The 21,626-nt window shown below is 42.3% G+C and overlaps 2 protein-coding genes across 2 annotated transcripts; both read right to left on the reverse strand.

The window, feature by feature from the left end:
- Positions 1-5,570: 5,570 nt before the first annotated feature.
- Positions 5,571-15,326, reverse strand: sirt6 (sirtuin 6). The gene is made up of 8 exons (XM_030404156.1): positions 15,127-15,326; positions 13,788-13,915; positions 11,804-11,986; positions 10,633-10,692; positions 8,233-8,328; positions 8,064-8,144; positions 6,982-7,105; positions 5,571-6,844 (listed from the first exon to the last, which is right to left on the reverse strand). The coding sequence occupies exons 1-8, from the start codon at positions 15,190-15,192 to the stop codon at positions 6,539-6,541; spliced, it is 1,044 nt and encodes a 347-aa protein (XP_030260016.1). The 5' UTR covers positions 15,193-15,326; the 3' UTR covers positions 5,571-6,538.
- A 576-nt stretch (positions 15,327-15,902) lies between these two features.
- LOC115573386 (ubiquitin-conjugating enzyme E2 R1-like) lies at positions 15,903-21,104 on the reverse strand. The gene is made up of 5 exons (XM_030404157.1): positions 20,329-21,104; positions 19,617-19,703; positions 19,130-19,227; positions 17,913-18,047; positions 15,903-17,804 (listed from the first exon to the last, which is right to left on the reverse strand). Exons 1-5 carry the CDS (start codon positions 20,512-20,514, stop codon positions 17,594-17,596), a joined length of 717 nt encoding a protein of 238 aa, XP_030260017.1. The 5' UTR covers positions 20,515-21,104; the 3' UTR covers positions 15,903-17,593.
- Positions 21,105-21,626: the final 522 nt, after the last annotated feature.

A 21,626-nucleotide genomic window follows, 5' to 3' on the forward strand; every position in this document is an offset into this window, starting at 1 on the left:
GGTTTCACATTTCTGGCTGATGAACGTGGAGTTTGTCAGATAAAACGGCGACTTTAGAAGTGTATCTAGCTAACGCAAGATGACGTATACTGTGAATTTTACTCCTCTCGACGCTGAATTACATCTGAATGATATTCACGCTTCATTCATTCTGCCCGTCGAGGGACTGAACCAATTACCTCTTGGCCGCAGGTCAGCATCTCCAGACGAGTGGTTCGTTTGCACCCATAATTTAAGAATCTCATTTCTCTTCAAGGTCTCGGTCTTTGATTTACACACGTAATTGTCTGCATCAACCTTCGATCTAACACATTTACTGGCAGCACTTTAAGATGATTAAACTCAATTAAATGGCACCAAGTTTTACGCCTTAACCCACTTTGTGTCACGGCACAGGCCGCGGGAACAAAAACACGACTCTCCTCAGAGATTCGTCTCCATCCAGAAATGTGGCGACGAATCTGACTGCAGCTGTTAGTGATGTTAGTGATGAGCTTGTGAAAGACACGTCTTTGTCAGATTACAATTAGAAGTGTCTTCAAAAACAGGCAATGATAATGACTCCCTTCCACGAAGGACATTTCTGAGAAAATCGTTCCCACATGAGGAAAAAAAAATGGCTTTCTAAACCGAACAGATTGCTGCCAATTGTACTCCATCGTCGATAATAATTAGAATCATAATAGCGCCTTTCACTGAACCCAAGGTTGCTGTGCAGATGAAATAACAGTAAATAACGACACACGACAAAGCAACATCACCAACAGCTCGTACAAAACAAAACAAACAAAAGCAGAAAGGGCGATGAATGTAATTAGAGTCCAAAGGCCGCGCCGGACAGCTGGGTTTGAAGAGGTTTTATTGAAAATGTCCACAGAGTTCCAGAGGGTGAGAGGCTGCAACACAAAAAGCTCCTTCAACAAAGGTTTCAGAGGCGAGAGGGGAGAATGTGGAGGAAGCCAGTGTCCAAAAACCACAAAGTCCAGGATGGGGTGTATCTGTGGAGGAAGTCTCTCAGGTACTGAGGGACAAGGGCATGCAGGGACCTGCAGGTGAGGGTGAGGATTTGTGGAAGTGATGCAGGATTTGACCGGCAGCCAGCGGAGGTGGATGAGGGTGAGGGTGGGGGTGGTTGTGCTGCCAGCGCCTGGAGCGGGTGAAGACCCTGGCAGCAGAGTTCTGGACATACTGGAGCCTGTCCAGGGCTTTGCTGGGAACCGGACTCCAGGTGGGAAGTGACGTATGCGTGAATGAGCTGTCAGAGAGTGACGGCCGGAGTCTGGACAAAGAGAAGGCTCACTTAGCAGAACGGCTCAATTCAGACTCCTTTTTATGGCGTTTCAACATTTCATTTCACAGTTAAATGGGGATTTCAGGATAAACCTGAAGGCTGTCTGCTCTCGTCTGCCTCATGATTACTTTCTGAACCCATCTAATTTCCTGTGAGTTTGGACTTTGAGCCTTGGGGGGTTTTTTTTGGGAGGGGGTTATTGGCCTCAATCAAAAGGAAAGGATGACATTTTTAATCTCCCAAAACAAATTAAGAGCCAGTTCGGTGAAATCAATCCTGAACAAAGATAATAGGAAGCCTTTTGTAAAGACCTGTCTCTAGAAAATGTTCTCTTTATCATCATCATTAGTGGTGCGACATTCATTTAAAGCTCTCCGTTTTCGGTCTCTTCCTCTCTCGGCTCTGCGGCTCCTCTGACAGCTTCAGCCGTCTTCCTCGGAGACCAGCTCGAGCCGACTGGGGAGCGTCTGTAAACAGCCTTCACGCCATTTGCACACATTTCTTTAATGAGGCTCTGGTTTCTGACTCGTAGAATTAGCTCTGCTTTATGAAGTCGTGGTCTGGCCTCATTAGCTCCCTTCATTGTTTTCACACTCCTTTAAAGAGTCCCAGTGACTGTCAGCTGGAGTCTCCGACGCAGCATGCAGCTGCTATCACGGTGCTTCACAGCAGGTCTCATGCTGAATGCTTAATGAGCTGCTCCAGACGCAACACTTTGAATTACAACTGAGGAGTTTGATTCTGGCGCCATCAGACCACAGATCTTTGATGCACAGTCGTCTTCTCCTCTCCAGGCGTGCCGTCACTGCCTGGCTCCTCGCGGCCATCCCTGACATGAAGCACCCGGCTTGTGTTTGTTGGTGCTGCACTGACTAGTGTCCTTCCAGAGAGATCTGCCTTCACAGACCTGCAGCGCTCTCACAGAGATTCTGTGACCAAGGTCGCAGGAAGAGTCTGTCGGGTTGTTATTTATCGGTTCCAATGATGGAGCGTGTGACGCAGACACACTGGAAATCATTTGATGCTGCTCCGTTTTATTTTATGGGGTCGTAAGCCAAAAATGTCAGGACTCACTGGCCTAAGAGGTGATACGTTGTTTATATATCATCATATTTTAACCTAAGGAACAACAATATAATGAAAATGAGGGCAGAGTGAGAAGAGGTCGCTCGTCAGCATCACCAGTCTCTGTTAAAGGTGCTATTTGTGGGAAAAGTTGATATTCAGGTCTCATCAAATAATGTCGCGCTGGGGCTGCAGGGCGGGTCGGGTGCCACCCCGAGGCGTCCGTTTTTTGATGAGTTGGGAGACCCAGAGCGTCAAGTTAGAAAATGGCAGGGCAGGGCCGACCAATTATCGCTGATGAGACTGCAATTACACTGCGAACAGGATCCGCTCCAAAAAGCCAAGGACGGAATCAGTGGTTGACCTCCTCTTCTTTCATTTTCTGGAGGCATTTCTTCATCAGAACTCCCACGACGTAACATATGTTGGGTTTTAAGTGTAATTCTAAAAAATGCAGCTGACAGTCTAGTCTGGCACCGAAGTGAGATTCTGGGATGCTTCTTCTTTGTTTTCTCACTCACAAGAATGTCTCATTTGTGCCTTGATCTGATTACCTACTTACCTTCACACCTGGCGTCCTCCTGTTAGCAGACTCTGGGTGTCTGACTGTCTTCGTGATAATGAGCTAATGGATGACATGAGCCAAGAACTACACATGTTGTCTGATGCCCTCTTGTCGGCTGACAGGATGATACAAGAATCTGTGTGACATACGACAGCCGTGTTCAGCTGAGCCGATGTGATGTTACTTTAAGGTTTTTTCTTGCGACTGTCTTCACACCGCGTCGGAATCTTTCCCGTTAACAGATTCAGTGTTTGTATTCAATTCCCCCAACGGGTTTCTTTGACAGCGCAAGAAAATAACTTCAAAAAAAGAAAGGCTGCACTCGCTCCCCTGGTTCTTTGTGAATGCACCCTGAGAATGACTTTCCTCATTTGAGTTCAATTAGCGCAGACATTTAGCATTTAAATGGAAAAGTAAAACTGCTCCGCGTCTCTCTCATGAGTCCCTCAAACACACTCGAGTCTACTCACTAGCGGTTCAGACTCTTAACAAGCACTGCGGAGCAAACAATGAAAAAACTGTGTAATGACAAAGAGCAGGAAGTTGGTGCATGCTCTTTGAGTTACAGCTGCTGTGTTTACCGGCTGTTATATAATGTGCTTAAACAGCTAAAAGAGACAGAAGTGCCTTAATGGATGATGCATATTTAACATCACACACACACACAGCATAATGTTTGCTGCAGTAATCAAGCACAAACACCTGTAACACACTGTACAGCTGGAGCATACGACTGAATATTAGGGTTGAGGAGGCTCGACAATTCAAGCGTACGGATATATATATATATATATATACACTACTCACAAAAAGTTAGGGATATCTGGCTTTCGGGTGAAATTTATGGAAAATGCAAAAAGTTCACGCTTCAGTGGTATTATATCATGAAAGTAGGGCATTTAAGTAGAAACATACAATGGTGATTTCCTCATGTCAAACCATTTATTGAAACTAAAGCCAACAACAGTGGTGGGTATACCACAACAAAAAATGTCAATGTCTCAATAACTTGTCATGTGTCCTTGAGCATCAATTACAGCTATACAACGACGTCTCATGCTGTCCACAAGTCGAGTTATTGTCTGCTGAGGCATGGCATCCCACTCTTCTTGAAGGGCAGCCCTCAGGTCATTGAGGTTCTGGGGTACAGAGTTACGAGCCTCAACACGGCGAATCAACTGATCCCATAGATTTTCTATGGGATTCAGGTCTGGAGAAAGTGCAGGCCACTCTATTTGAGGTACCCCAGTCTCCAGCAGCCGTTCCCTGATGATGTGACCTCGATGAGCTGGTGCATTGTCGTCCATGAAGATGAAATTAGGCCTGTGTTGTTCATACAGGGGCACAATGACCGGATTAATGATGTTATCCAGGTAGTATGGGCTTGTCACTGTACCATTCACAAAGTGTAGGGCAGTTCTGTATTGACTAGACACTCCTGCCCACACTGTAACACCACCACCACCAAAGGCTCGTCTGGTGACAACAGTGGCTGAGGCATAGCGCTCTCCTTGACGTCTCCAACATCGTTGGCGGCCATCATTTCTGCTCAACATGAATCGACTTTCATCAGAGAACAGCACTGAGGCCCACTGGTTCCTCGTCCAGCGTAAATGCTCCCTGGCCCATGCAAGACGATGACGCCTGTGCCTGGTGGTGTGATCAGGTACCCTTGCAGGTCGTCTAGCACGCAAACCACACTGATGTAAACGGTATCGAATGGTCTGACGTGACACTTGGGTGCCTCTCACCTCCCTTAAATGTGCCTGGATTTGAGTGGCATTCATCATCCGGTTCTGCAGGGCACTGTTCACAATGAAGCGGTCATCAGTGTGGGATGTGGCCAATGGACGTCCACTTCTATGCCTTTCTGTGACTCTTCCAGTCTCTCTGTATCTCTGTTGCAACCTACTGATGACACTCTGTGACACTCTAAGCTCAGTGGCCACTTCCGTCTGAGAACATCCTGTTTGAAGCCTTGCAATGGCGAGGTACTGTTGATCAATTGTTAGGTGTCGTCTTGGTCTCATGATGTCAAAATGTGAACAGCATGATGAGGAGGACTGTTTAAATACCGATTCTAATTGAACCAGGAAATGTATTGGTCGATTCATGGACCAAACACCTGTTGTGAATTTTGCCGTTAAGCTCCTTGTTAGAGAACAGCAAGTTGTGCAGAAAGTACTGAAACATTGAATTGTTGGACATGTGCATTCAAAAGTTTAGAGAAGGTCACATTAAGTTCATCTGTAAAGGTTATAGTGGATTTTAGGTATATCCTGAAATTTCACCCAAAAGCCGAATATCCCTGACTTTTTGTGAGTAGTGTATATGTAATATATATATATATATATATATATATATATATATATATATATATATATATATATATATATATATATATATATATATATATATATATATATATATATATATATATATATATATAATATATATATATATATATATATTATATATATATATATATAGATAGATATAGATATAGATATAGATATATAGATATATAGATATAGATATAGATATAGATATAGATAGATAGATATTGACCACAAAAATGATAATGGGGTCGAACACAGATTCAAACCATCATCTCACATGTACAAAAACACGCCGTCTCTGTCTAAAACGTCCACTTACCGAGCACACACACACAGGATGTTCCTGCAGGAGCGCGTTGCGTTTATTACCCAATTAAACGTATATATATATATAAAAAAAAGACAGTACAGTACAGAGTGCAACGCTTTTTTTTCCTGTGATAAAAAACCTTTTCCTAGAAACGTTCAGTGTGATTACAATCCTTTTACAGCCAATCAGCAGCAGGTGCTCCATTATTGCACAAAAACAGGAGCGATTATAAATCTCGCCGGAGGAAAGAGGAACCTCGCTTACAGCGAGAGAAGCAGTTTGACGGTTTGAGATCATTCGCATTTGCATAAAGTTGAGGATAACAAAAAATAAAATAAAATTGTTTTGCATTGAAAGTATTGACAATGAGTTCCGAGAGAACGTTTAATTTAGAAAACCCTCTTAAAAATAAGAAAAATCTATGATGTTCCCCTGAATTTTACAAGCCTGCGAGCTGAACCAACCTACAGATGATGACTCGATATCCTCTTCTTTTGGATCTCTCTCCTCATCTCTAGGGACGAGATCTGGAGCGTCCTGATATTAATAAAGCTTTTTAATAAGGTGCAGCAACTTTATGCACCTTATTAAAAAGCTTAAATATAACCGCGTGCTCCAGATCTCATCTCGTTTGTACTCAGAGTTCTCTAATAATATGCAAAGTTATTTGACCAGATATCAAAAACAGTCCCGATCTAACATTTTGCCGTCTTCTTACCCTAAAAAAAAAAAAAAAAGTTTTCGCTTCATGAGGCTCACTTTCAGCTCAGGAGTCAGTTTTACAGAACAGTTCGGTGGTTGAAAGACATCTGGGGTTTAAGAAAACAGCGACAGTACAAGAAGAGTCTTTGAGGGCTGAAGATGAGAAGAACTTCCCCCTCTTTCTCGCCCCGTGTGTCCTCTGCTGTTAAGTGTTTTTTTTTTTCTGGACGGGTTTTGTGTGGTGAAGGAAAAAAAAATTCCTGAGGCTATTTCTCTCCCTTTATCTCAACTGAGGAGTCTGATCTCTCCCTCTTTACTAACCCCGTCTCCTCCTCGGCGCTCACGTCGTCTGTCGGTGCAGCCGCTTCTCGTTTCCTCTCCTCCTCCTCCTTCACCTTTCGCTTTGCAGTAACTCCTCGCGGTGGTTTGACATCGGTGGTGGTGGAGTCAGGTGCGGAGCGATCGCAGACGGTCGGACCCTCCCACTTTGGTATTTCCAGTCCCAGCAACTCCATTAGCTGTTTCATGACCTCGTCCACGTAGCCATGGATACGCAGGTGCGCATGTTTGTCCTGTTAAGAGAAAATTACAGCCGTGAATTAGACTGAACATCTTGGACAGAGCACACACGGCGCATCATTTAATTTGTTTTTTTGGGGGGATTTTATAAACAAGTGTGTCAGGTGGCGGCGTGTTAGTGAAAACTCACGTGTTTGGTGGGCTGCAGGTTGACGATGGCCACTTTCCCTCCCTTGCGCTTGGTGAGGAGTGGAAGGTCTCCGCTGGGTTTGATCTGCATGGAGGTGCCGAGCGTCAGTGCCAGGTCTGCTCGTCTGGGTGCAAACAGAACAGAAACGTGTCATGGATAAAGTATTTAATATATAATTCATAGGTGTTTGACTGCTGGTGATGACGTCTTTTAGTCTGTTGTTAAGGAGGATTTATAAGTTGAAGGCTGAGATTTCTTAAGCGTTTGATACAGCGCCGCTTTTATATTTATAAACATACACATATATAGTGGATATTCTTCAACAAAAGGGGATATTTTCTCTTCCAGACGGTGAGATAAAGAAGCGGTCTTGCAAAATGGCCTGCTGCTTTTTCAAAGCATTGGAGATTTTCTTGTTTTCTTCAGAGAAACTGTCCCTCAGCTGGAGTGTTTCTACACGAGAAGCTACAAACTGTTATCTGCTGCTTTTCAGTAAAACACATCAAGCAAAGCCGTCTCCGCTTCAAACTATCTGCTCCCCGATTCCCCTCGTAATGAATGAAACAAGGGTAAACACAGTGATTCGCCACCAGCAGTCCCGCATTCATGAGAAACGGCGACACAGAAGTGATTTGGATGCAACTCCAGTTCTGCTGTGACCGAGTCAATGAAAGAATGAGAAAAGGAGGAATCCATGCATGACGATGCTTGGTCACGGGCGACGCAACCCTGTAGTGCCGCGGTGGGTGAAATCCAGACTGTAGTATAAATCAAAACCTCCATCGTGACATCGACCTGCCTCGAACAAATAACCCAATTCAGCGGTCACAGCCGTGCGTCTCCCCTTTGTGATTGAAATTACGGTTATGCATCTTTTATGGGTCACTTGCATCCAAGTTCACGTTGCCGTTATATCGACACACAACAGAAGCTTTTTGTGGCTGATGGATTGAATAGAAACATTTGTAGCACAAGAGGAAAATGGAAAACATTGCAGCAGACTGTGATGCACAGGATGCTGAGTGCAAACTAAAAACAGAATAAAGAAAACTATAAAAGAAAGCGTTTTTAGCCCATCTCACCTGCTGGCTTCATCTGCTTTGTTCAGGTCTCTGTCAGGAAGAGCATCCTCCCAGTCCAGTATAGTGCTCATCAGCTTTCCTCTGTTAAAAAAGGAAAGAATACACAGTCATACCAGTAAATGGATCAGGGTCCATTGTTTTAAAAAATACTGTGAAAGCGCGCGTCTACCTGCACGCTCTGAGTCCTCGGGATCGCATCACATCGCAGTACCGTCCTGTCGGCTTCAGCCCCATCACACCGATCACTTTTTCTCTCACGTACTGTCTGGAACATCAAGACCTCTGCAGATTACATCTCCACTTAACCAGATCACCTTTAGTTGAGTTATGATTAAAAGGGGAAAATTGCTCTTTTTTTTTTTTTTTTTGTTAATGTCCCATCAGTGTTGCTGGTACATTTAATCGTCTGAAACTGGACTGTGTTTGTGCATTTTCCTACAGACTGAATTATCAACCAGAACCAGTAAAGGCACAAAGAAAATAGATCCATCAGGGCCTTGACCCGACTTCAATTTTGAAGCCGTGCGTTAAACCTGTTGAATTAGCCGTTAGCGTGTTGCTCAGCAGTGGTGTGACGACACCTGTGGCACGTCTGTGTCACCGTTTCCATCCATGCACAGCTTCTTTCCAAACAGTTCTTTCTTTTTATTAAAAAGAACAGACTGTTTTTTAATTTAAATGCCTGGAAACATTGATAAAATTCTATTTCCACTGAAGAGTTCAGCAATAAAACTGTCTAATCATATTGTAGTTGCCTTTTGTGAGTTGATATAAATCTAACTGATTGTGTTAAATGGGCAGATGAAATCATCTCATATCGATCACAGGTACTGTGTTGAATCAAACTGAAATCAAATTGTGGCAGAGTTGTGATATCAGCAAATATCGCATCGTTGTCCAAATAATCGATATAGTATCGTATCGTGATGAAACTTGGGATTTACACCCAGACTACTCAGCTAATGTGGCTACTGGATTTACCATCAGCACTGATTGGACTTCAACATAAATATGATTAAGACAATAACAAGCACACAGATTAAAACATAAAAACATGATCATACAGACTCTGAGGCCACTTTGTTAGATAAACCACAAAATACACCTGATTTCTTTAATGCATTATGTTTCTGGAGACATCAGTGATTCATGTACCTGCTGCAAAGTTGTTAAAAATACATGTATGCCTCTGTTCTACTTCTTCCCAAAGGTAATCTGCTTGGATGAGATCTTCAGTCTGTGCAGGTCACTGCAGTAAAATGGAGTTGCTGTCATTATCTGAGATGACGAACGCTCTGAGAAAGGGCCTTTTGTTCTGCTGAGGACCAATACACAGAACCCATTGGTATAAAAAGGTGCCCCTTGTGCGCAGAGGACCACTCAACATTTTTTACACCGGTTGCTTTTACCTTTGGCACAAAGCAACCGCGTTTCATTCTGCTTTTTTAACAGAATTTCTGACTCACACATTTACGTGACTTTCTAACCTTCATGCTTTTCTTATAATCCGGAAGGAGTGGAAGCCAGCGTGAGTTCTGCCGCTGCGGGGCGTCAACAACAGAGCTTTCAGAGACGGACTCCTGCACGTTCCAGCTATTACTCTTGCGTCCTCTTGGCCTTCCTTTGAACTGTAAGAGGTCTGTCAGTAGTTTCAATCACGTTTCACTCTCTGCAGAACCTGCAGGAGGAAGCCAGCTCCTCAGGTACCAGAGAGATATCTGATACACTAATGTTAGGCGAACTGGAGACTGACAGATATGCTTTATTTTAGGGACGATACTGATTGATGATGTACATTTGCTGTGATTAAAATCTGCCACTTTTCACATCCACTCCACCACAATTTGGAGGGAAATATTCATGCAAATATAGCACATTTTACCCCTCATCATTAATCTGATAACTTTAGCTACTAGTTACTTTGCAGATGGGGCGGCTGTAGCTCAGTGGGTAGAGCTGAGGACTAGTGACCGGAAGGTCGCTGGTTTGATTCCCTGGCTCCCCTGGGCGGGACTGAGTTACAAGCCGAAGCATCCTTGAGCAAGATGCTGAACCCCAACCCTGCTCCTGATGTGCAGTTGGCACCTTCGTGGCAGCCACTGCCATCAGTAAGGGCCCTGCGATGAGCTGGCGACTCATCCAGGGAGTACCCTGGCCTTCGCCCATAGAGTCACTGGATTTGGCCCCAGTACCCCCGCTCCACCTTGAAAAAAAGGTGGTATAAAAGCGGTAACATCACCCACGACCCGCATGGATAAAGCGGAAGAAAACAAAACGAAATTATATATATATATATACACACACACACTTTGCAGATTCAGATTATTCTTTTTTTTTATTTTGTATTATTTGCCATATTATGCTGTGTTGCAGCAGCATGATTTGCTGTTTGTGTTACAGAACAAGTGTACCTAAAAAAATGGCCTCAAAGTGAAAGTCAGTGTCAGCTTGTCAAACTGGGAATGATCAAAGTTAGAAGATGAATATGTGGGTGATCAATCGGTATTTGTGTGTGTGTGTGTGTTTGTGTGTTTGTGTGTTGTGTGTGTGTGTGTGCGCGTGTACAAACCTGCCGCACTTCTCACACTCCTCCACAAACATGTTTCCATGAAGCTCTGATAACAAATCCCTAATAGAGCGAGAGGGAGAAGAGTTCACACAGGCAGAAAGATCACACGGATGATATTCACTCAGATCACTGTCCTTGAAGTTAATGTCGAGGCTCTTCTACAAAACTTTTTCCTCGGTTGGATCTTTGCGACTCTGATAAATATTCTGAGGCCATATTCGCGTCTCGCGCCTCACTGGGCAGATTAATACCAACCAGTTTACTAAACCAGTTCGTCTGCTCTCTCTGTGATTTCCTTCGAGAACTACCACTTCGCTGTCTACCCTCGTCTAAAGATCTTTTTTTTTTTGTAAAAAGTGGAGGGAGAGCGAAGAAATGGCTCCCGGGGAAAACAAGCCTTCCAATATGCGTAAAGGCTGGACGTACGCGCTGAATGAAAAATTGGATTCTTGGCCCTGGGTTAGTCAGACTGAACGTTTCCCATTACACCGAGCGTTATTCAAAACGTATCCGAGCGCCTCATTTCTGACACTGCTGAATATGTCAGAGCAGATCACGACTCAACATGTTGGGAATTGGTGTGAAATAGTGCCAGACAGCCCACAATTCTGTATGTTTGTAAAAATACAAGAAAATGATGGAGGTATCGTTCTGTTGTTTGATCCTGAATGAGGAAATCCCTGCGTTTTTCTCAACAAGTTCCCTTTTTCCTCTGCGCAAGTGTCTCACGTCCACTCCTCACTTATCATTCCCTCGTCTCTCCGCTCCGCTCGCTTCGCTCCGAGCACAGCGATGTCCCCAAAATGTTCTCAGCGTCAGCACACAGAGAACATTTTCATCTACACTCGAATTATTTTGTGAAACGGGAGGAAGGCTGCTGTACTATGAATAATTTTATATTAACTATGCCTCAACTGAGTACATGCAGTGTGAAGGTGGACACTCGAAGAGACAAACCCACAGAGAATAATCTCCTGACTCCGTTCTGTGGAGCTTTTTTTTTTTTAGCATCTTTCAGTTCATTGTTTTGGTTTGAAGGCAACTTTAATATTTAGGTTCACCCTCAAGGCTTTCATCGACTTTGTTAATAATGTTTTCCTTCATGTCTACCGATAACTGTGATGTGAGTTAGCGACTGAGATTGCTGTGTGTGTACTGAGGGCAGAGTTACCTTGGGAAGCCTGATCGGACGTGCAGGCCGTCCACGTTCTGGCTGATGAGATACTTGAGGTACCCGGCTCTCTGCAGTCCCAGGAGGGCCATGTGAGTCAAGCTGGGCCGGGCATTTTCAAATGTCGTGTCAAAGTGAGGCGACTCGCCCTTTTCCTCTAATGTCCACACACCCTTTGGACCCCTGGAAAAGAACACAGCGATGAACAGGCTGATAGCAGCTGTAATCAGGACTGGGCAGGCTGTGATGCAGCGGGTGGACTGAAGGCAAACTGGTGAGTGGATTTTGTTCACGGTTGAGCAGAAACAATCTGATGGGAAGACTTCTGCAAAGTTTACAACTAAAATCAACAAAGAAAAGTTGAGAAGTTATATTAAAACATGAACATATACAGATAAATCCACATTCTTACCAGACAGAAATATCTGCATCCAGTGACATGTTTTCAGACTAAACATCTGTGGGTCAATCTGATATTTTTCTCTTCACACTTCTTTGATTAACCAGTCAGTTTTGGGTGTCTGAATGAGGGATGAGCGCAGTCAGCGCTGGTGCGATCCGTCATCCTCACAGTTGCCAAGTTGCTTCGAGGACATGCCACTTATCTTTATGCATCGGATGAGGAAACGTATTCTGTGAATCCTCAAACGCCGGCACGACCGTCTCATCTGTCTATCTGATCTTGAACTGTCCCGTCTCTCACCATCAACGTGATTCATTGCCTGCCCCAGTGCCAAGACCAGTTCAGAGACACAGCAGCATTAACAGAGAGGGGTGTGTGCGTGTACTTGACGTCGATAAGATCAATCCGAGGGGGCTGACTTTCTTTCTCTCAGCATGCGAGTGTGTTTGTGGGGCAGCAGTGGGGCTATACTTTGCGTTAGTGGGTCTGATGTTGAGATGGAAACCTTGGCTTTATTGATATTGCCGTTCAAGGACGACCCTCAACTGACTGACAGGCAGAGCGTTCAAATATTCATTAGTCGGGTTTCCAGAGATTTAATCTCCAGACATGTTTGTGTGAATTCACAGCGGAATTAATTCAATCAAGGTCTTCCCTTAAATATCAGCGTGAATGATTTGTTTGTACAGTATCAAAAGGAACTTCTCACACCGATTGAAGAAGCCACAATCAGATTGTGTTATTGCTTTAACAGAGCTGCTGGATTGGACTACTACTAACACAATGAATGAATGAATGAATGAATGAATCCTTTATTTATTCAGGGAAAGTCAATTGAGAGAAAGCTCTCTTTTTCAATGAAGCCCTGAGTACAAAATACATGAAACACACACACACAATACAATCACACGATCACAAATAACAATTCCAAACAGACTGCAGAACATTGAACAACAGGCACTTGAATCTATCTAAAGAAATAAGATGATTTAGCTCAAGAGCACGCTGCAAGTCATTCCACTTCTGAGGGGGGAGGGATCCTGAAAAGCAGTCAAGGCAAGTACCACCCTCATCTGCTCATACAGTGGTACTACAAGAGAAATCAGGGGGCCGCGCAAAGAGAGCCACATTACCACAAATAGAGAACAAAAGTTATTAAAGCTAAATGATCACGTCTGGTTGTAGGATTCACAATAATATATAATACTTCGGATTCACAGGTGGAGCTACAACGTGATCTCCAATCGCTGACAATCACATGAGGAGATGAAAAATAAATGTAATTCTAAAGATGCAAATTATGGTATTTTTTATTTTATATCCTTTAACAGACGATATGCAATACTTTTAAATAACTGTTTTGTTTTGTGACAGCAGTACTTGATTCTTCATTGTTATTTATGCAGCAATACATTTAATTTCAGTATTGAATTTTGTTTAGTTGATCAGTGATAATGTATTGTTATTTATACAGAATGTTTAAACAACTCGTCAGCGTCTCCTTGGTTGAGAGAGAAAAACAGCATGTGTTGTGTCAAAACGGTTGATCGGAGGAAAGAGCTGTACTTGTTTGAGCCTCACCTGAAGTCTGGGATGCCTGACGCGGTGCTGATTCCTGCTCCGGAGTGGACAACCAAGTACTCTGATTCTTTTATCAGCTGGGCGAGCGTCTCCACCTTCGCCTTCAGCTCCTCAGGATTATCAAACGTCTACCACAGAACAGAAAACATCAGGTTTAAGACGGATGCACTGACACAATCAAATATCGTAATATTTTTACATGGTACCTAAATATAAAGAAATACTGGGAGTGATGAAGGCTTGAGAAGGGATGTTTTCATCCAGTCTTTCATCTACACAGGGGTGAGTGACATAGTCTCAGAAAATAAAAGTAATCTAACAGCTTGAACAACCAAAGCCAAAAAAATATTTTTTTGTGAATTAATTTTTTTTTTAACAATGTTATGACAACAAACATTTGAATATTTCATCTTATACTGCAGTATTAAATGTTGTGTCGTTAGAATTAAATCTAATCAATATTCTCGGCACAAATGGGACACAAGTTACTACAACTTGTGATGTGGATTTACTCAAGAAACTTTATTTTTGACTGAAAATAATTGTGATGAAACCAGTTTGTCTGCTGAAAAGTTTTGATTAAAGAGTATTCATTCATTCCTGCACTTATATTGTAATTGAGCAGAGCCTTTGCTAAACATTTAACAACGACGGGGACAAAAATGTGAAGTTTATGACAAAGCTCTAACAGAGTGACTTTGTTTTTACCAAATCACAACAGAAGTGAAAGGTAAAGCACATTTCCTCCATCAGTGTACAGTTTGGATGCAGTGGTAGCTTTTCATGATATGCTGCAACTTTATGAGTCATACTGTTTTTTTATTTTTATCTGTCTGACTGCTTGAGTTACTTATTTTCAGCTGTAGTTTGTGCCTCTCATGCAAGTCTTACCTCTGCAGGCTATAATTACAACACAAACAGGGGACACTGGCTACTTTGCAGACAATAATTAACACATACATTACAATGCTTGCTATTAAATTATCCCACTGTCTACTAAGCAGTTACAGATGACGTCACCTGGACCAGCTACGACACTAAAAAACCTCCTTAAACAATTTCTAATGAGTTAACAACAGATGACGAATATCTGAATGGAGCCAATAACGCCAGTAACAGTTACTTCAGTGGTATCTGTTGCTTGCTAACAATCTGCATTTCTTCATCAGTAGATTTAAAAACTTTCATTTGTGATATTGTATTCATAAATTGAGGCATTTCAACTCTTTTCTCTCATCCTGACGACCGAACATGATCCAAACATCCTCGGTTCACCTGCTAACAGTCGCTTCGAAGCTAACAACTTAGCGCACAGCAGCTAAGCTAGCTCATGTTTTACCTCTGGAAGTCCGCAGACGCCTTTATCTGCGTACGGCGAGAGTCCGGCTGCATAATTCACAGACATGACTGCTATTGTCTTCGTGGTTTGTTTTGTTTTTTTGTATCGTTTTGTCTCAGAGAGCTGCTCCTGTACTGATACACTCAGTGAGATCCCAGGCGGGTTTTTAACTGTGTTGTTAAACTGACGTCATCTTTGAGCGACGGAGTGTGCTGCGTTCAAAACAGGAGGAAAATGACAATGTACCAAATCTGCTCAATATTCTTTGTTTGGATGAATAAAAGTCGAGATATAACATAGATTTAGACCTACACATGAGAGGCAAAGGGTCCCCAGCAAACTGTAGAGTATCGAAACACAAACATTTGTTAATTTCTGATAAAACATCTCACATTAATGTTATTTTTGCTGGATTTCACAGACCGTATCAGGCAAAGTTTGACAGTGTGACTCAAACACACACTTAAGAAATGTATCATCTCTGTGCAAGATCATATTTAGAGAGATTTAATTAGTTTTTAAATTTCTGATAGCCTTGAAAGAAAGCCTGACAGAGCAATGGTGCCATCTTGTGACCAGTAGAAGAACTTAGGTACAGCTACTAATGTGCAGTACATTGAGGGAGAATAGTCAAGAAGAATGAACTTCTTAGCTGCACGCAAACACACACACACACAGGCACTACACACATGTACTATAAGCTGTATATAAAGTGTAAATTGGACATACAAACCAGTGAAGAAGGGAGACCAAAAATCAAATAAAAACAACGCGAGTGAGCCAATAAATCTTTATTTTTCAGTTTTTAAATAGCCGAAAATAAAAAATAAAAGATGAGTGAATAGAACAATACGGTGACCATTCATACAGCTACATGTGCATATCAATTATGGTTCCCGTTAAAGCTGTAAACCAACTCTGAAGACCACCTAAAAGAGGAAAACGGTTGCTCGTCTCAATTGTTTTGTTTTATGTATTTCATTATCCTGAGAAATTCAGTATGAAGTGCCAATTTGAGTAAATGAAAACAATCAATATTGCTGATGCAAAAAAATAAAATAAAATACACAAAGAGGATACCCATGCACTCTAAAGGTTATATCAAAACCCGTCCACTCTCCGCTGACACAGGAAATAGAAAATGAAAATCAAAAACACGGCGGCCTTGTTCTCTCTCACCTCAACTTTGATAATCCTGACTGATACTGCAACAACACCTTTCGACAGACACTTATCCTACAGAAGCTTTTTTTTTTTTTTTATGTTTGCCAATTAAACCTAATAATCTCATCACATAAATCATTCTCAAGCAAAGATTGCAGGCATAATGTCTAACCAAAGAAAGAGACGGGGAAAAAAACCAAAAACGAAGCTCATAAGAGAGCAATCAAACAGAAGAATACAACAAACAGTCATATAATGTTTTGGGCTTTCTTTTATACCGTTTTAGCTCTTTGGCTCCGTCAGGCCTCTGAAAGAGCAAACCTGAGGAGAGATACAAATCTGGCCTTTAATTAGTTCTGCCCACCTCCCCGGAAAACGTCCTACACGACTCTTAAATCTGAGCTACTTCAAATAACACAACCCCCCACACTCAAAAAGACAGAAACACATCCAACAGTAATCAGAAGAAACACAGCAAAGATCAATTTCATGTTACCAAAAAAGTTCACATTTGACCCGCTGACTCAGCTTGCCAGCCGGTCGTTCCAGATTAAAAAGTTCTCTGGGATCTCTTTCGAAAAACCAGTCTTTCTTACCGGCGAGCTGAAAACGGATCATAATGTAGGTAAACAGTCCGCCAGTAAAAGAGACAGAAAGCTTCCGATGATGTTCTGGCATGCACAAGAACTCTGAAAGCGTCGTCTCGTGGCGTCCCGTCTGATTGAAGCGAGACGGACTGTGAAACTTGAAAAAGTCTAATTCATCGTATTTTCAGTAGACTGTTCGACACAAACAGGCTTCTTGGAAGTCCTCAGTCTTCTGTCGGTCACTGGGACAGACTGTTGGTGAGCAACGCCCAGTTACAATTAGGGAAATAAGGATATGCGAGAGGAACGCTGAGCAAAGTTTGGAAGTGTTTGCACCAGTGCAAATGTTGCTATCGTTAACAGTGGTATTAACCCCACGATACCATTTACTGTACAATAACTCAGTAGGATGAAGTAATAGATTAAGTTATACTCTCAATGTAAGGTTTGAGGTGATAATGAAAACTGTTGAAGAAAACTGGTGACTTTTGTGCTGGTGCAAATCTTTCCAGGTCTGACCCTTCCACAACGGTGCGTCGGTTTTGTGCCTGCGAAAAAAGAATTCGGAGGCTCAGGAAAAAACTGCTCTTTTCATTGGTTTAGAAGTGGGAAGCTTCAAATCTTTCTTTCGTTGTCGACCTAGAATTTCTGGCAACCCAGGCAGAAAAAGGTGGAAGCGTATGTCAGCTAGATTGAGGGCGCTGTTGAGAAGCATGTCATGACTCCTCGTTGCCTGAGTCATCCTCATCGTAGCAGCAGTCGCCGTCCCCGTCTTCCACGTCGTCTTCGTCGTAGTAGTAGTCGTAGAAGAGGTCGGAGCCTTCGTCGGGGGCCGGGGCACGTGTGCGGACGCAGTATTCGGCCAGCGTGGTGGGCACCTTCACGCCGTCGCGCTCGGCTTCCACCTTGGTGGCCAACACTTGTTTCCTGAGGGAAGATGTTACATGATGAGTCAAGATTGAGACCTCGCATAGTGGTTCTTCACATTTTGGTCCAGGCTTTTGTGGGTGACGACGTGTCAGTGCGACCGTTTACCTGATGATCTCCACGTATTCTCGGTCCTTGCCCTTGCTGTCCCTCCACTTGCGGTACATGACAGAGGCGTCCACATTCGCAGGAGAGAAGGTGTTGGGTTCATTCAGCAGTGAGATCACACTCAGCAAAATGGTCCTGGGAGAAAACACAAATTCAATTTTTACACTAAAATTAGCAATTACATGCGGGTATTTTCAGTTCAATCCACAAAAATCATGCAATTGACTCTTTCTTTTCCCAGAACCAGTAGAGATTGCTTTTCGTTTTTTTTTTTTGTGAATACAGATTCTTTTCCATTGCCTATTTACATGCCAATTATTGATTACCCGATTAGGCATTTAGTATATGAAATTGTACAAAATGACAATTGTTGTATCAAATGTAGAATTTACTAACATCACAGGCAACATTCAGTACTGTTGCACACTGTGAGTTGAAAGTTTAATTGCGATAGGCATTTTTTCCTGTAGCAGAGATGTTGACGGAAAGCACAAATGTGATTAATAACATTAATTAGGCCTCCATAACCTGTGTCAAAAAGACTGCAGTGAAAAAGGGGTTTTCTATCTTACAAAACAAGGCTGAAAGAACTAAGAACAGAACTGTGACCCATGTGATTCATTTTCAAAGAAAGCACAAATTATAATTCCAACAAAACAAATCCTTGCTCATTTTGGTCATAGAAAAATGCAAATATAGCCTATATTACCATACATTAATGATGTTTATTAAAATTGTACTTCCTCTTGCAACGTTACCTATAAAAGGCTGACCTCATTTTGTTTGTGGCTGAGTATTAAGTGGGTTCAGTTAAGGTGGCGCTTTTTATTTTTAGCAGTGGTGGAGAATTTCTTGATGTGGAGGCCCTTAATAAATTATAACTTAATAAATTATTTGGAAGAATTGGTCCTCTGACACAAATCCAAATAAAAAAATCTTCTGTTTAATAGGAAATAGTTGGCTTTTCACACTGAGTGGTAATACTCACACATTGTGTTTGTCAACGACATATTAACGAGGTGCCTGATGAGAGTCGTGGCCAAAAACCAGATCACATTACAAATTTGGTGTCGTTTACGCAGATGTTAATTCAATGAAAGCTTCTGGGAGCCTCTGAGGAGAATCTGCTAAAGGGAAAATGTTTGTGAGACTATAAGGAAGGGAGGCACCCAGAAAAGAGAGACATATCAGGAGAGATAATGAGGGAGAGCACTCACCGGACATTCTGGGTGGGATTCCATCTCTCTGAAGGCAGCTCTCCACTCTGCGGGTCGTCCACTGGAGGGTGCAATATAGAAATACACACATCTCCATTCTGAAAACAGAGGAAGTACACTCAGTTTACCATGTAAAGCTTCATAAAACCACAGAAAAGTGTATCGTCAAATCAAATATTGTGACAACCAAATGAAAATGTGTTATTTTGTATTACAGTTTATAGTAAAACAGTTTGTGTGTTTTGTTCTTGTAGAATTAATAGTTGAGTTTATGTTTCAATTGTCTTTTGTGGATTTGTTGTTGAGTTTCACCCATTTTAAAGGCCCATTTTTGGACCTGCTTGCAAATTAGCTTCCACCACACATGCTGCGGTGTGCAGTATCAGTTTATGCTACATATTTGTCCCTATACAAACAAACTCTAAAATAAAATATATCTAATAATACATTTCATACTATAGAAGAGATGGAGCGTGTGATACTTTACCTCGTAGATGTTGGGGTGCCACATCTTGGTGAGGAACCGGAAGGCTGGTGGGGAGTATGGGTAGTCTATAGGGAACTTGATCCTCGCCTGGGGCACAAAAACAGGTCTTTACACGCAGCTGTTCACCGTGTTGACTATATTATGTTGAATGGCTTTTACAAAAAAAGTTAAGATTATTACTAATTCCATATGGTGTTATCATACAAGTGGAGCAGTATAAAATATGTTTCTGACATTAAATAATTGTTTTTATCTGCTCAAAACAATTAGTAGCTTTAAAAGGTGCATTATGTAGTTTTTTGGGGAAAGGCATTGTAATCAGAAGTAAAATATCTTCACTGAATGATTTTCAAATTGTTTTAACTTACAATATGTGGCGGACCCTGCCACATTTTCTGACTACAAACAGTGTTCCCTGGACCTAATTTTCATCTGAGAACAGCTTGTTTATTCAGTTATAGAAAAAAAATATATATGTATATATATATATTCCTAAATTTGTATTATTACCTGATTAATAATGTAAATATCTAAATTCTCAGTTTGATTTTCTTCTCCAAAACTACGTAGTGCCCCTTTAAAGTAGGCACGCAACCTTTACAGGAATCAGCTGTTTGGTGTATTGTTTTAATGCCATTTCTTTTGTTGTGTGCGTACGTGTTGATGTTTTAACGAACTGTCAGTTTGAAATTGTATCCTGTTGTATTCTTACCTTAAAATACCCCCCTTCATAGTGAGTGTTTGGGGGTCCGAAGATGGCCACTTCCCAGTTGTACATGTCAGCCTCGTCCACCAGTGTTATCTTGAAGCCCTCGACAGGCTGCTCCTGGAGGCTCTTCATCTCCAACATGAGTGCCTTCTGTGAGCTGGCTACATGAGAGTGGTCGTGTTGCGCCATACTGGACCGGGTTAGCTTTCAAAAGATTATCTGGAGCCGGTTGGTGACTAACTAGCCAAACACCCAACTGACACCGAAAAAAACAACTTGAGTGTTTTCGATGCTCGGAGACAATGAAACAGGCCAAACCAGGCAGGCTGCGCACAAAACCAAACAAAGGTTGCGTTGATTTGTCCCCAAATGTGAAGGATTATTTACCGATGTCAGTGCTCAGAACCTGGTGAACACACCGAACCATAGTGGCTGAGCAGCACCTCGGGCTTTAGTTGATCTACCTGGCAGGGCAGCCGCGGATATAACCCGTAATCTACTGGTAGCTGCTGGCTAAAGTAAGCTAGCTAACAAGCTCTACCTTCCCGACCAGCCGAAGCCGAGTTTACCGCGGCACGAAATACTTTCTGCTTCCATACGAGAGTCAGATTGGAAAAGAAAACTCAGCTATTGATTTGAAATGCCAGCAAACAGAAAGTCTAACGATAATAGTCAGAAATGTGGTAGATATCGCCCTAACAGGAGCCTGGGTAGAGAAGAATGTTGTCAAAAGGAGTCCCCTCTCCCCTCAACACAGGCGATGGCGCCCGGTGTCTTCTGGGATTTGTAGTCCAGTCTTCTCATGTAAACATTATTTTAAACCTTCAAAGCAAACGTGGCGCCACACAATAACGGATACAGTTACTTGGTTGCAGGTACAAACAACCATCAAGGCCAGTGTGTTGAGTTTTGACCGGTATTTTCTAATTTTTTTGTTCAAGACGGAATTGAGGCGACTACATTCGTCAGTTGTGTGACGTCACGAAAACACGAATGTTGTTTGTGTTTCTGAAGAGCAGCCGTGACCTATTTTCATTCTCAAATTATTTGAACTCAACAACACATATTTATGACGTAAATTTAATTGAGATTGTGATTTGTCCTATTAGAACTGCAGTTGAACAAAGGGAATTTATTTGTACTTTATTTTTTTTCTCAAGATGTGCTCGTGACGTCTGCAATGTGCGCCATTTCGTAGAAAGCCCCTTCTCTTGCCTTCATTCTGCCTGAACGATTAGTTAATTAAAACTCGACATGATAACGCGGTGGTTTTGACGAGGGTGCGTGTTTCAGGCTGATAT

The sequence above is a fragment of the Sparus aurata genome, chromosome 21, assembly GCF_900880675.1.
Source record: "Sparus aurata chromosome 21, fSpaAur1.1, whole genome shotgun sequence".
Taxonomy (NCBI): Eukaryota; Metazoa; Chordata; class Actinopteri; order Spariformes; family Sparidae; genus Sparus; species Sparus aurata.

What these genes read in the sequence shown, in the direction of transcription:
- sirt6 (XM_030404156.1), bottom strand. Translation starts at nt 15,192, where the DNA reads ATGTCTGTGAATTATGCAGCCGGACTCTCGCCGTACGCAGATAAAGGC. An exon ending in CGAGGACTCAGAGCGTGCAG is followed by an intron (nt 8,145 to 8,232) that starts GTAGACGCGCGC and finishes CTTTTTTAACAG; the next exon opens with AGGAAAGCTGATGAGCACTA. An exon ending in AAAGCAGATGAAGCCAGCAG is followed by an intron (nt 7,106 to 8,063) that starts GTGAGATGGGCT and finishes GTTTGCACCCAG; the next exon opens with ACGAGCAGACCTGGCACTGA.
- LOC115573386 (XM_030404157.1), bottom strand. Translation starts at nt 20,514, where the DNA reads ATGGCGCAACACGACCACTCTCATGTAGCCAGCTCACAGAAGGCACTC. An exon ending in GGCACCCCAACATCTACGAG is followed by an intron (nt 19,228 to 19,616) that starts GTAAAGTATCAC and finishes CTCTGTTTTCAG; the next exon opens with AATGGAGATGTGTGTATTTC. An exon ending in AATCCCACCCAGAATGTCCG is followed by an intron (nt 18,048 to 19,129) that starts GTGAGTGCTCTC and finishes GTTTTCTCCCAG; the next exon opens with GACCATTTTGCTGAGTGTGA.